This window comes from Lissotriton helveticus, chromosome 11, assembly GCF_964261635.1.
Source record: "Lissotriton helveticus chromosome 11, aLisHel1.1, whole genome shotgun sequence".
Taxonomy (NCBI): Eukaryota; Metazoa; Chordata; class Amphibia; order Caudata; family Salamandridae; genus Lissotriton; species Lissotriton helveticus.
In genome coordinates, this window is record NC_136072.1 from 467,574,447 (window position 1) to 467,589,987 (window position 15,541).

Consider the following 15,541-nt stretch of genomic DNA (forward strand, 5'->3'; position numbering starts at 1 on the left):
AAATATGGAAATAACACCAAAAATGTTGGCTTGTATTACATGCACGTCTTGATTTTGATAACTTGAAAACATTACTGATATCAGTCCGTGCCTATAATCCTTTGAGGCGATATGGCTTGAACGATGTATGCATCACATCACAAATGAAAAAACGAATAATTTTGGGTAAGACTATTTTGCAGGGATGACTGGACATGAAAGTTTGAACACCGCCACCTCTATACTGAACAGCGGGCATGTGCCAATATCGGTGTCTTCTGAGGCCATGTTGGAATCAGTCAATCCTCAGTTGGTGAACATTAGGTTTCCGCTTGTTAATCATAACAATTTGCCTAGCCTTAAGATGATGATACAAAAAAATACTGGCCTTTGCGGGAGCACGCGTGGCACCAAACAAGATGGCTGCCTAGCCTGGGAGCTCCGTGTGATGGCGGGAATGTCGCGCTGATTTCTACGACTTTTAATCTCCTTAGAACGGCGAAACGGGCAGATATATGCAGCAGAAGTGTCCCTGAGTGGAATTATGTGACTTTCAAGCCTGCTTTTGAACCCTTTTGAAGTAATGCCTATCTTCATTGTTTCAGCCCCGTAGCTGCTGCCATTTTGTGATTCTTCCTGAGAGACTTTGTTTCCTCTTCTCTCCAGATGCAATGCACATATTGGGACTCTTTATTCTTTAATTTTATTTTGCCCGGCTTTGCAATCCTCTGTAGCTGCGTTAGGTGCTCGTTTTATATACTGTGAATTGAATGCTAGTTTATTACTATTTCTTTCCTTCCCACGTAATTTTCTCCTCCCCTGCTTTATGGGTAGGAATAAGAAGCTATTGCTTACGCACAGAAGATCTATGCCTCCTTCTCAAAAGTTGCTCTCTCCTCATTCTATCTCCTCAACTCAAGTTACTAACGTTATGGCGCATTCTGGGTCTGCAAGGTCAACGTCTTCGTTGCCCACTTCTACTAAGTCGCAGGTCCCAGCTCCTGCCAACAAACGTCACAAGCAGGACCCTCCCTCTCCTCCAAAGACTGTTTCTTCGATGTCTTTAGACATAATGTTTGAGGAAATCTGTGCTCTGTGTCCCTATATCGAGGAGACCAATTCTCGTTTGCAAACTATGGACGCTAAATGGGCCTCTATGGATTCTCGCATTTCCACGGTGGAACAGCAAGTTGACGACCTACAACATGTTTATACAAAACTGGTCACTCTGAAGAGGGAGGTCATATCGTTGAAGAGATTGGCAGAAGATTTGGAAAATAGACATAGGCATAATAACTTGCGTTTATATGGCCTTCCTTAAAATTTGGAGGGATATGATCCAGCCGCTTTTTCAACAACTTTCTTATAAAACTTCTGGATCTTCCTGCGTCTACAAATCTAAGCATCCAAAGAGCCCACAGATTGGGTCCTCGTCTTTCCTCGTCATTTGCTCTCTCCAAACCAAGAGGTGTAATCTTTCTATTTTTGAAATTCACAGACTTGCTTCTGGTTTTAAATGTGGCTAAACATAAAAAACAATTAGTCTGGTCAGGCTCAAGCTGTTTCTTTCTCAAGATGTCTCCCCAGCAACAGCTAAACGGCAGAAAATAATTCTTTGAACTTCGCCCAGCTTTATGATCGCTTGGAGCTCGTTATGGATTGTTTTATCCATGTTTTTTCAAGGTTACCTACCTTAACAAAACTTCTACTTTTGAGGAACCGGCAGAACTGAGAAAAATACATCCATTCCTGCTCCCCTTCGTCGATGGAAATCTCTTGTTCACTTCCTTCCACATTCTCTTCCTCCACTATTCTTTATTACAGGAATTATCTTGCTTGATTTGATTAACAACTTTTTTTCTTACCACAGGTTAATGTTGATATCTATATTCTACTGTACTACTATATTCTTCTCTCTTCTTTTTGACTCTTCTCCTTTTACACTTTAGCTGGTTTTTTATCTGTTTTAATATGTTCTCTATTTCCCTGTTTATTACATATGTTTCCCGATGCGATGCCCCTCCCTGGTTGGTTGTGCCGTCTTCTCCCTTGTGTCGCCACTCCTCGTTTGTCTCCCCTTGACAGGTACGTATCACAGTCGTCATCCCCCTTGTTTTCTCAATTGGTATTCCTATATTGCATTTAATGGTTGTCATGTACTGTTTTCTTTTACTATCTTTTTTACTCTTTTTTTCTTTTTCCAGCCCTTCCTTCTCTCCTTCCTCCCCCTGTTCTCCTCCTTTTCTCTAATATTGTGCTCATATATGACTTGCCAGTTTGATTGTAATATTCTTAGCATCTTCATTAGTATTGCCTGTTTGTTTTTGATTTTGTTCTTTATCTATGTTAAACTTTTTTAAATTCAGAGTTATTGCTTTGAATGTGAAAGGTTTCATTAATCCTAAGAGACAGAACATTTTATCACATCTTGCCTCTTATAATCCTGACTTGTTCCTCCTCCAAGAGACTCATCTAACAGAAACTGAGGCAATAAAATTGAAGAGAGGTTGGGTGGGATCAGTTTTATTCTCTCCCACTTCTAACAAGAAAAATGGTGTTATAATTCTATGTCACAAGAGACTGAATTGTAAAATTATTTCCCAAGAAATTGATACGGAGGGTAGATGGTTGTTAGCTAAGCTGTTTCTTTGACTGTTTTTAACGTTCATGGTCCTACTCATCCTGATTGTTCTTTCTGGCCCTTGATCACACAAAAATGTATCCAATTTAGAGATGGTTATTTTATTTTAGGAGGTGACTGTAATGAAGTTGTGGGCCCTTTTCTAGAACACCAATCACAGTCACGTTTCACTCCTCATAAATCTCATAAACACATCTTTTTGACTCTTGGAGACTCACCCATCCCGACTCTCTTGACTTTGCTTTCTTTTCTCCTCCTCACAATTCCCTCTCTTGCCTAGACTATATTTTTCTCTCTCAATCTTTATCTCAAAACTTGTTATCCTCCTCTATTGAACTTACCGTTATCTCTGATCATGCCCCAATCATAACTGATCTTGACTTACATCCACCACATCCCAGGTCCTCCCGCTGGCTTTTCAACAACTCTCTTTTACTTGACCCTTTTTTCTCCTCTTCTTTCAATACCTTCGCTGATGATTTTTTGTAACTTAATAATGACCCTAACTCTTCCCCCTACATCTTTTGGGACTCCTTTAACCCCACTACAAGAGGTTTCATTATAGATCTTGTTTTTAAAAAAAAACGTTTTCTTCAGCAACATATAGCTACTTTGGCCCACATCAAAGCTTTAGAACTTACTTCATCAGGTGTCAATATTTTACCAGCTCTGATTTGCGTTAAATTGGCATTCAATAAAACTTCGACTGATAATGCTTCCTCCATTCTTCTCCGTAGTAGTGCTCATTGCTACGGAGGCCGTAATAAAGTTGGTAAACTTTTAGCAAATTACCTTAAATCCCGTAAAGATCGTACGCTGATTGACTTTATTTACTCTTCAAACAGTTCCCTTTTACACAAGGATCAAGATATTCTTAATTAATTTAAAATGTTCTATAAGGATCTTTACACTCCAGACTCTCCTCCCTCTAATTCTCTCATTCAGTCCTATCTTGATAAATTACCATCCCCATCCAACTCGCATCTTAATCTCTCTGACCTTGAGGTTGACCTCTTCCTTAAGGAGCTATCTTCTGCTTTAACCGCCTTAAAGAAAGGGAAAACTCGTGGCCCAGATGGTTTTTCAGTTGAATTTTATTAGCACTTTTCTAAGTTACTTCTTCCTAATGTCTTAAATCTTTTTCACTCCTTTTTTCTCTCCGGTAAAACAGAAGGTACTTTTCAGGAGGCCACAATTTGTCTTATCCATAAAGAGGGACAAGACCCTAAGTTTTGCAAAAACTATAGACCGATTTCCCTAGTTAATGTTGAATATAAGCTTTTTGCCAACACACTTGCCTTACGTTTAGATCCTCTTTTACCTCATTTAGTTGGTAAGGAGCAATGTGGTTTTGTTAAAGGCATATTGACCTCAGATAATTCAAGTCTTTTTCTTAATGTTTTAAACAAAGTTCCTTTCCTCTCTACCTCCTTAGCAGCCATTTCTGTCGATGCTGAAAAAGCATTCGATAGAGTAGATTGGTCCTTTTTATTTGCATCTTTGAAGTGACATGGTTTTAGCCCCAAATTTATTTCTCTGATATCTTTATTATATTCTGCCCCCAGAGCTTCAGTACTAGTTAACTGAGGTATTTCATCATACTTTCACCTACAACGCGGAGTCCGTCAAGGTTGTCCCCTCTCTCCTCTTCTTTTTGTCCTTGCTCTTGAACCTTTCCTATCCTCTATTTGTAATAATCTCTCCATTTCTGGCTTTTTATATGGTGACCAGCATTTAAAAATCCCTAATTACACAGATGACATTCTTCTTTTCATTTCTGACCCTGAAACTTCTACCCCTCCCCCCCTTATTACATGAATTTACCTCCGTTTCCCTAGTCTCTGGATATAAAATCAATTCTGATAAAACAGAAATCCTCCCTCTTACCAAATTTTGTCTTTCACATTACTTTTCTTCTATTGGGTTTGCTTGGAACAGTTCTAAAATAAAATGCCTAGGTATTTGGTTCTCCAGCTCTTTTGCTTTTTCTATTAAATTATACATGAATATGATCCTCTCTCAGATTGACAAATTATTTTCCTCTTGGAATCCTCTCTTTCTTTCATGGTGGGGTGGGTTGGACTCTATTAAAATGATGATTACCCCTATTTTGATTTACACTCTTTCTATGCTTCCTGTACACATTCCCGCCTGTTATTTTAAACACATTGATTCTTGTCTCTCTAAATTCCTTTGGCAAAATAAAAAACCCAGAATCTCTCTCTCTTTTCTTTGTAGGACAAAATCTAATGGAGGTGTACATTTCCCTAATTTTCGCTTGTATCATAAATCATTTTGTCTTTGTCAGACCTCAAAGTGGCTCTTATCTGACCTTTCCCCCTTCACTCCCCTCTGGCTCTCCATTGAGCACACCCTTGCATTACCCTTCTCTTTAAAATAAATGTTAGCCTTTTCTGCTGAATCTCCTCTTACCTCCCTTCCCTTGTTTAATCACACTTGTTCTCTATTGAAACCTTTAATACATCTCAAACTTGTCTCTAGAGAATCCTTTCTAGACTCTCCTATTTGTTACAACTCTCTTATTACTATTAATGGCAGAACTATCTTTTGGTACTCTTGGAGATCACAAAGCATAATCTGGGTCATAGACCTTTTTGATGGTCTTTCTTCTTGTATATTTCCCCAATTTCAGATCACTTTTTAATGTCCCTGTTCCTTCCTTCAGATATTTCTTACTCTCTCCTGTCCTCATCTCTTCCCCCTGTTTCTAATCCTCTTCTTAAGATTCTTCACTTGCTACCTAAAGCTACTCCTATATATAAATACTTCTTAGCTCCTAATCCAGATCATGCTAAAACTACGTTGGAACTTTCATGGGAATATGACCAGGGTCTATCATTTTCTGGGACTGTTGGTCCTGTTCTCTCAAAATCTCTTGCTCTGCTTCTCTTACTCAATCTGCGTTCTTCCTCTATCATAGACCCTATTTTACTCCCACTTCTATCGCCACTAACTCGAACCGTTCTCTCTTTCTCGGTCATTACTTTCTGGAAGAAAGTTTGGTCCTATATCTCCCACTTATTCAATATTTCTATCCCTTATTCCATCCCCCTTCTTTTTTCTGGAAGTCTCTTCGACTCTTTAGACCTTCTTCCTCACGAAAATGGTCTCTTTGACCTTATGCTTGCTTTAGCTAGCTGTCCAGCACATCACTCTAAATTGGAAAACACTCATGAAACTCTCCATCCAACACTGATGGAACAGCCTATGTCATATACACCGACTTGATATTGCTTTTGCCTCCTCCTGTAAACCATTGGTCAACAGAGATCTTTTTTGGTTACCTCTAACTACTTATTTAGATCACTTAGTATTAACAGATAATTCTCGTGTACATGCTGAAAAGTTTTAACCTCCTTCAATGTCTATTATTCCTTGTTCTTTACCTCTACTTATTGTTCTTGAATTACTGTATGTATTAGTTTGATTAGCATATTTTCTCTTATTCCGTTGTAAGATGCAATTTCTAATTTCGTCAATTTTTGGAACTTTTACCCTCCTCTCATCCCCCTTGTTCCCCCTTGTTCTCCCTTGTTCCCCCTTCTTCCCTCCTTTTTCCCTCCTTTCCCTTAAGAATCGGAAAATAGCTTTCTCTTCTCTTCTATATTACCCATTCGTCTGATATAGTTTTCATCTTGTAATGCAGTTTATTGTATCATTGGTTATTTGCATGGTTTATTATTCAAATAAAGCTTTTAAACTGAAAAAGAGATACTAGCCTTTGATGTCAGTTCGTGTAGGTTTGCTATGAAGCCAAGCCCGTCACAAGACGGCCCCCAATAGTAAGGCTTAGTCCGATGGTGATGAAAGTGCGTCACTGACAGTTGTGCAAAGTCTGCCTTTGCTTGCACTGGTGCCCGTCCCCCGGCTGGCTCATCATTGCCCGGCCAGGTCTCTCTTGGTGCGGCCCTGCTTCAGCGCAGACTCTCAGAGGTGAGTGGCCTACTACTCAAGCTCACCCTCGAGCCGGTGCAGTTGCAGCACTGACCTAATGAGTGGCTATATACCATAACATCCATGAGCCGGGCTCAGTATCCCTTGCTAGGCACTGTTCAACAAGGAGGAGGGTGGGCTGCAGAGACCAGGAGGGAGGTGATCCAGCGGGCTACCAACCTGAGAACATCTATCACTATATACTCATCTGGGCCCATAAACACACTCACCCATATAGGCTGGTGAACACCTCTGGGGGTCAATTTTACAGGGCTAAATTTGTAGATTCATTTGTTTATCAATTCTCTAATCTATTACTGATCTGAAGCCCTCACTTATATCAATGAATCTATTTTAGTTGAGAAGTAATTGATGATATGACCTAAGTTCATTTACCCTATTATTTATTAAATAATAACAGACTCTGGAAAGTTTTAAATGTTTATCCAATTAATCATATGCGCAAAACAAATTACAGTGATAACTCCATCATATCCCAGGAAGTAAGATAATTATTTCAATTTTAGTATTCTGTTAAATGAGAATTCTCAACTACAAGTGCCTCAGGAATAAGAGGATAGAAAGAGAAGTACATTGACTCAAAACACAGAGTTATATTTACCTAGGATGGTGTGAAAATAAGACCCCTCTGACCAAGAGTTAATGGGCCCCTTAGAAAATTCAAGTGACAGTTACTTCAGGACAGGATAGATGACCTTTTCTCGATTCGACGCCTGCGTCTCACCCCTCTCTGATACTAAATTCCTCCTCGATTCTTCTGTGATCTTCTTCTAATTCTATTACCACCTCGATTCTTCCGCGATCTTCTTCTAATTCTAATTTGCTTTGAAATGCTAAGTCTGCTTCTTCGGATATTCGAATCGGACAGCATCTTGGTTCTCAGTATTCTTGCTGCGACTGCTTTAACTAATCTAACTAACTACCCCAATTATAGTCTCTTAATGCCATAAACCACCCCTAAATATTTCAACTTTCTGAAACTCCTATTTCTGATTGGATGAGCTGAGGGGATGATCATCACACCATGCTAAGTTTTAATAATTTTCTTTAATTCATTGTTTTAAGTTCCCGCCCATTAATTTGTTCTCCCAGGCTTTATTTCCCACCCGTATTTGCAAATTATATCAACAACAATGTATACATTTCACAGTTGTCCATTGAATCTTCAGGATGTTTAGCTGGTTCCGAGGACATATACTGAGAACGTCCTTGGACGAGTTTCAAAACTTGACCTCACTGTTTCTGAGTTGTCATCTATGTGCATGCGGAAGGAGCCATGTGGGTGTCAGACTTTAGCATCCTTCAGAGGCCCAAATATGAACTAATAGAGAGGTCAAAAGAATAAGTATTACATTCAAAATAAAATGGCTTCACTCTATACCACCTATCTCTACTCTAACCCCATTTATTTATAAAGACTTCATGCAGTAGCATTTAGTATATTACTCGATTTAGTTTCAGCAAAGCAGATGCTTAGCACGTGAGTTTTCAAGTTGCCATATTAGATGCTATTGCGCAGAAGCAGAATTTGCCCTCCAAGCGTAAATACGTCATGCAGCTGACTCATGCGCAATACAATTTCCCGCATTAGCAGCCATCTTTAATCACACTTGGGTTACTTGTTAGTATAACACATAGGTAAGCTTCCTCTATTTGGGTTACTTGATAGTATAACACATAGGCAAGCTTCCTCTATTCTAAAAATATATGAAATGTGGTGTATATTAGTATAACATACATCGTTAATACTTTGTTACGGGATTATATGAGAGGATTGCTTCTGAACAAGTCTCTTTTATACAAGTCCTTGCTCCATCAGAGGGGTAGGTGGGAACAATAATAGGAGAGGACCTAGAAGTGGGAGGGCATACTGTGTCTTGTGGGGATCGTGGGATGAGACATGGACGCCCTCCTGCGTGATGGTGAGCAGGGTCATGGGTAGTTACTGAGGCACCATCACAGGCTGAGAGGGAAATCTTTAAGCTGAGGGTATGGACAAAGCCCAGTGTAGTGGATACATGAGAACGGTGACCAAAGATACATGGGTGAGGGCAGCATCAACTGTGTACAATTTGGGGATAAAAAAAACAGAGCTTAGAGCGAATGAAAAGGCCGGTGCTCCTGAGGAAGGCTGGTAAACCTAGAAAAAAGAAATTCCTGAAACAGTCATAAAATGAGGGATAATGGAGTGATAGTGTACTTGGTCCCTGCTCTCGGGGAGGGGTAAACGCAGGAAGAGGCATGACAAATGCATGCCGTGGACAAATGTGAAGAAAGAATAGGAGAATGATGATGGAGCCAGCAAATGGAATGCCTATGAGCGGGCTGAAGCCAACAAAGCAGATACATCATGTCTCATCGAGATAGTGCATGCGCTGTCTGCAGTCGAGACCTTAAAAAAAGCGAACCACCTGTGCTTCCAGACCAAAAGCTACTGTTGGGTGCTGCCTGCAAATGAATGGCTTGTGCGCATTTTAGTAAGACACTGAACCACTAGCTTCTGAACAAGAAGTGGGTTGCCCCACTGCATTGCAAAAGGGTAGGAAAGGAAAAATAAAATGATAATAACTTGATGTTATTATCATTTGATTTGTTCCTGCTGCTGCAGCATGGGAGCAGGACGGGCTGCTCTGCTCACAGAGCAGGGGAGCAGTGGTGGGAAGGCTGAAGTGCGCATGATGCTTTGGCCGGCTGTCTTGAGCTGGCCAGTCATGCGCACGTAGCATGTTCTCCACCCAGGCTGCATTACTGCCTGGGTGGAGAACATGCCCAGACCCCAGTCCCCGTCTGAGCGCCGAACTACAGCGCTCAGACCAATAACAATGCTGCATTGCAGCGTTGTGTTTGACTTAGGGGAAAACATCACAATGCTGCATTGTAGTGTTGTGATTGGCTCAGGGGTGCCTGGCTGCTTCCTATTCGGGCAACAGAGGAGAGGTGACGTGGGAGAGATCGGCGAGGAGGTAAGTGTATTCTTTTTTTACATTCCTTAACCCCCTCGCACACCACTCTAGATCCGTGCCGGCCGCCACTGAGTACAAGGTTAAACTGCACACCATATTGAAGTATAAAGGGACCTAGATCTCTACAAAGGGAAACAAACATATGACAGTGTTTATTAAATATAGAAAAGAAGTCACACTGTGACACCTCATTTTATGAAAAAATAAGACATGGATCCGACAAAGTATGTGAATCGCATGTTTAAGAAAAGTAAGCAAATAACAGTGCATTATGATAAATACAGTACGGAATGCCCAGTTATTGAAAATCGATTTATTACTTTCATGATATGCACTGATGACTAAAAACACTAAAGCTGTGATACTAAAAAAACGCCGATGCTTCACACAAGTCCAAGTACTGATTTCAAAATAGCACTATACTGATATGTACTCCTAGTTGAAGATACATATAGATCACCAAATATACCAATAACGAAAAATTAGGTAGTCAAAGACTGTAAATTGGAGACTAATGGAAAAGTATTTCGCAAGACGTCGAAAAAAGGTTTGAAGTAATATGCCTTATTCGACATAAAGGTAATCAAGGAATTGCTAAGGTGTACCATTCCACAGCTAAATTTAAACCACACTGCACAGTATTCAATTTCCAAATCCATTGGTTTTCTTTCAATGCGAGTACTTTGTTCACATTTATCCTATGTGTTGAGGGTTTTACCACATCATTAACGTACCATAACATATCCATTTCTCTGTTCTTTTTTCACAAAGTATTCAACCAGTGGCTCAATCGTCTTATTTCAGATTTGAGACTGATAGTGCTAATATCCAAACCCTCACCTCTTGTGGGATCTGACAAATATAATGGAGCCCACAAGAGCAATCAACGCAGTATCCCACATTTTGGAAGTAGCTTGAAGAAAAGCTTGAAATATTCCAGATGCTTTAATTGCAGAGCAGTTGCCACATTTAAGTGTCCCACTCTCTTGTCTTGCCTCCAGTAATCTGCCTCAAGGGAAAGATTTTTAGGTTCAGAATATGCCTTAACCAGTTTATCACAAATATTAGGGGGCCTCTTAAAGGCAAAAAAGGTTCTGCAATGTAAAAATCTCCAGAGTTGAAAAGGTGCCAATGTCTTTTAAATATATGTCTATCTGTTCCTCAAATAAGGGAGAGTTTGGGGGGGGGGGTCAAACAAAGACTCGATACAACCGAGTCTCAAAGAGATCTACAGTTGGGCATCCATTTGTTGGATTTTCAGGCCCTCACACACCCTTTCAGGTGTCATGCTTTATCATATGGGCTGCTCCTCATTGGGTCGGCGGTGCAATACCCAACGGGCTCACCTCAAAGAAGGGCACTTTAACGGAGATCGTTTCTCCAACAGCCATATGGTGAAGTGCGGGTGTGGGGCCAGAAAGGTGTACATGGAATAGTGGGTTAAAAATAGGGCTGGGAGTACCTGTACTGGATTAATTTTATTCTGGAGGTCTCCTGCCCTAGTTAAAAACAGTGAAACCGGCACTCATTGGAGTGTAATGTCTCCCACTTTTGTGTCAGTTTGTGAAAATATTGGTCAACATGTTTCTCGCGTTAGTGTCAATTAACTCTCAACTCTTCAGGACCATGAGATCGAACACTATCTACACTATAAAAACTAAGAAGGTTCAACAAAAGCAAAGTAGAAAAAGTGTCTTGTCTGTCAGTATACCTGTGGTGAACTGGATCTACCTAAATGTGCCAAGTATCCAGGCTTGTACAGTACCCGGTTTCAACACATCAGGCTTAAACTCCCATGTATGTTGGGGTTTTAGCTTCTTGACCTACCCATGCCACCAGGTCCGGGAGGTGGTGGGTTGCCGGGCGGTCATGTTTTTCAGCATTATGGAGTGCCACGTGACCGGGCCACATGTTGTTACACACATAGGCCTTGACAAAGGAACTTTCATTTTGCTTCACAAGATACATCTTGGTTATTATACCAGGCTCTCTTTAGTGCTCTGCGTACCCTTGACTCGTTTTTGAAAATGTACAGTATTTAACATATATCAATTGATTCGCTCGATTATTGCGATACATTGTGATATCTCCTTTATTAAATAGTGTGCTTGGCTTACACAGACCTCATGACGGTCCTGTTAAACAACTGAAGGGACTGAGAAGTCGACATTTTAACGCTGTTTGGTCAACAACATTTTCAAAATCAATTGTGCCTCGTCCTTTTGTGACTTAGGTTGCTGTCATTGGGACCCACCAATGGCATTTCATCTTTAACTTGTTTTACGCGATTAATGAACATATTTTAATGTAGTTTTTTTATCATATATTTGTGTAAACATATGTGTGAAATAGGTTTGTCTGTTTTGCTGGAAATACTTTATGTACCCTCCTTATTCATTTTTTTTGGGTTCTTCACTGTTGTGTACTTGTAGTTTAATTGTAGGTGATTTGTTATTGTTTAGCATTATAGAGCTCCTCCCAGGAGTAACCTTGTTGATTGTTTTGTACTGTGTGGGTAGTTTGTGTAAACCCTCTTTCTTTAATGCACAAGCCAGCTTGACAGGCCAGTGGCCCCAAACTGCTCCGCTGCAAGCAGTGCCTCTCTAACTTTTTAGACCTGCTGTCAAGTCCCCAATTATTGGGAAATTCCACACAGTGCACTTACAGTCAGCCAGTCAATCACCAGTGGATCCTGCGCCCCTTATTGAGAAATCTGTCGCAGTATGAACATTTTCATCTCCTTTTTTCTTGGAGGAGATACATAGTCATTTTCCAATGAGGATCTTCAAACGCAATGTACCTTGCAATCAGCCGTCAGTGCCACTCCAGTCATTACATAGCTCAGACATAAACACTGAAACATATCTGTAATGAAGATGGGATGACAGAGGTTTGGGATTGGTAGTGGTTTCTTAACAAATCACTTTGGGTATATTGCCTAGTGATAATATTGTGCAGAGTTGCACTTTCAGTGCATTGCATTGATCCATGGCTCTGTCTGGCTGGTCTTGTGTGATGAATTTAGCATCGGTAGAGAGATTTCCAATCATTGTCTTGTTCTTTCTTTAGGTGAATACGATCGTCGGTGGATGGAAAATACAGAGCAACAAATTCCAGTTGACCAGGTCATCAGCCACAAAAACTACAGCAAAGTGGACTCTAATAATGACATTGCCCTTCTCCATCTGACTAAGCCTGCTAGCTTCAACAAGTTTGTGCTGCCCATCTGTCTGCCCAGCAAGGAGTTGGCTGAGAAGGAGCTGATGGCCGATGGCAGAGAAATGATGGTGACGGGCTGGGGGAACCAGGATGAGACAGCCATGAACCGCTCATCTGTGCTAAACTACATTGAGATCCCTGTGGCCCCACGCAATGAATGCATGCAGGCTATGCATAGTGCCCTTTCTGACAGCATGATATGTGCTGGGAAACTGGGAGATAAGCAGGATTCCTGCAAAGGGGACAGCGGAGGTCCGATGGTCACAAAGTTCCGGGACACTTGGTTCCTGGTGGGGCTTGTGAGCTGGGGAGAGGGCTGTGGGAGACTGGATAGCTTTGGAGTTTATACCAAAGTCAGTAAGTTTCTGGAATGGATAAATGAGCATCTGCAGGCAAAAGAGACTCCACCCAAGCTGCAGCCTTGAGGCTGGGAGGAGGTCTACTATTGGTTACCAATAGTATAGTAGAAGAATTTGTCAGGATGAAGTGTAGAATATTTAATGGATAACCACAGGGGAGATGATTAAATCTTTCGTGTTGTGACCTGTTTTCTTCTCCTGCACAAAACTGTGATTTAAATACCACAAACCTGTGTAAAAAGTGTTGGACTTCGTCAGATCCCTCCAAGCTTTGTCTCTTCTGAAAAACAAAAACAAATAAAAAATTAGAACATTCAAGACGAGTTACTGATCAAATGTAGTCAAATGCAAACAAATAATAAAGGCATAAACCTGTGGAGTGCACATGTTATTTGTGTGATTTGTGAAAATGTGGGCGATTTCTTTAATTTGAAGATCAGTCCTATAAATTCATCATCTTGTCTGATGTTATTGCCATTTACAAAGCGTACAGTTTGCCAAGAGTATGACTTTGTAGCAGTGTTGACTCTGGGGGGTCAACTACAGTGCCTTTACCAACTGCTTATGCCACTCTTAGGGCAATAATATTAGCTTTTCCCCGCAGATTAGAGATAGTCTAGAGCTAGTGGTACAGGCTCGTGGCACCTAGAGCTGTCTTTTTGGATCTGAAATGTTTTGCACATACAGTGAAACCTTTGAATTATAATGAAAAACACTAAGGGGCAAATCACAAGTTTCAGCGGTGTGAGGGCAGGTGATAGTCTACTGCCACGCCCCAGCACTGCGGAGACTCATGGTCACCTACCCAATTACAAGGTATTTGCTGTCTGGTGGGCGGGCGGAGTGGCGTAACCCAGAGCAGTGCCTCTTTCAAAGGCTGCAGTGCCTTTGAAAAAGGCACCACAATGGGAACGCCTCACAAGGTTCCTGCTTGGCATGGGCTGAAAAGTCAATGCTGTGCAGGAACTGTTGTGCACATGTTATGCCCCCGGTGTGCATGTACAAGCAGAGGGGGACTCCTTTGTTTCCTCTCCGCCAGGGTTGACATGGAGGAGGAACCTCCATGTCACCGCCAGCAGTGAGGAAATTCGTAATATGCTTGCCGAAACTGCAGCGGTCCCACCAAGCATGTTGGAGCCTCTGAACCGCCACACCACCTCCAGGGAATGGCAGTTCCCTGGCAGCAGTCCCAGGTTGGTCCGACCGCCCAACTCTTAATGAGATGGTTTGACCGACGGTGCAGCGGTGGCTGGACCGCCGCACCCACAAGAGTCTGGCAAATCAGACTCGTTATCGGACCCTAAGCCTCCACTTCTCGATTGCTCTCCGTTGTTCTGTTCTGTTGCTTTTGAAGAGAGAAAATGAGAGTATGGTAGGAAGAGATTGGGCATAAGACAGTGTTTGTGCCCCTGCCAGGATTCATTTCGTGCTCCAGCTTCTCAATGCCAGTCACTTTGTGAAAAAAGACTGGCTTCTCGGGTAACTCTGCTCAGCTCTTGATCGGTGTGCAAACCGCTCCAGGCTTCTCAGGCTGCACCTGGTAGGGAATGCTAGGAATAAGATGCATTGACAAGGCTATGAAAGGTTGTCAGTAGTGTAAAGTCTGAGGGGTCTATTCAAAAAAGCAAATTTAAACATATAGATTTACTCACATGTAGGCTTACTACTGCTCATAATAGTAACTTTACACTTTATTGCTATCAACCATTTCTGAGTGTAAATCTACAACTACATGAAAAACTACAAGTCTCCCTCATTTGAAATGAGGTGAAGCCTGCTAAAACAGAATTTGCAAGTGTAAAAATACTATTAGTAACTTATCGCACATAAGAGGTCTCTACTAAAGGGGCAAAGATCTCCCTATGGTAATGTATAGAAAAAATATTTTAACATAAAGTAAAAACATAAAATTACCTAAAACAATTATTATTACCTAGGACGAAAAAAATAATTCTTACTGCACATTAACTCATCAAGTAAAATGTTTAACAACTAATTACATAAATATAATATATTAATTAAATTAATAATTATTATTGGGGGAAAACACCCTTATTGTCATTTGTTTATTTACTATGTAGTACATTATATAAGTTTAATTAAATATTTAATTTACATTTTTATTAAAACTTTGAAAGGTTAAATTATTTGAAAAATGTTTTTAATTTAATGTAAAAAAATATAGTGAATATAACATTTAGCACCTAAAAAATGTATATGCAATTTAAAATTGAAAATATTATTTCCTATTTAACAATATTCGCTTGAGGGAGTTATTTAAAGTCTTTGCCTCGATTATTTTGTATGGAAGTGTTTTGCAGTACTTGTGAGTGGCTATGTTTTAGGCTGCAGTAACTTTCAAAGTATAGATTGGGTGGGTGTCTGTATTTGCCTGTCCCTCCCTA

General features: G+C 40.7%; 1 protein-coding gene across 1 annotated transcript in view; it reads left to right on the plus strand.

Moving 5' to 3' along the window:
* The window catches only part of PROC (protein C, inactivator of coagulation factors Va and VIIIa), a 269,683-nt gene extending 256,163 nt beyond the window's left edge, over positions 1-13,520 (plus strand). Inside the window, exon 10 of the mRNA XM_078666037.1 lies at positions 12,628-13,520. Coding sequence (XP_078522163.1) covers positions 12,628-13,202 — 575 coding nt within the window. The 3' untranslated portion in view covers positions 13,203-13,520. The remainder of the gene's footprint in view (positions 1-12,627) is intronic.
* Positions 13,521-15,541: the final 2,021 nt, after the last annotated feature.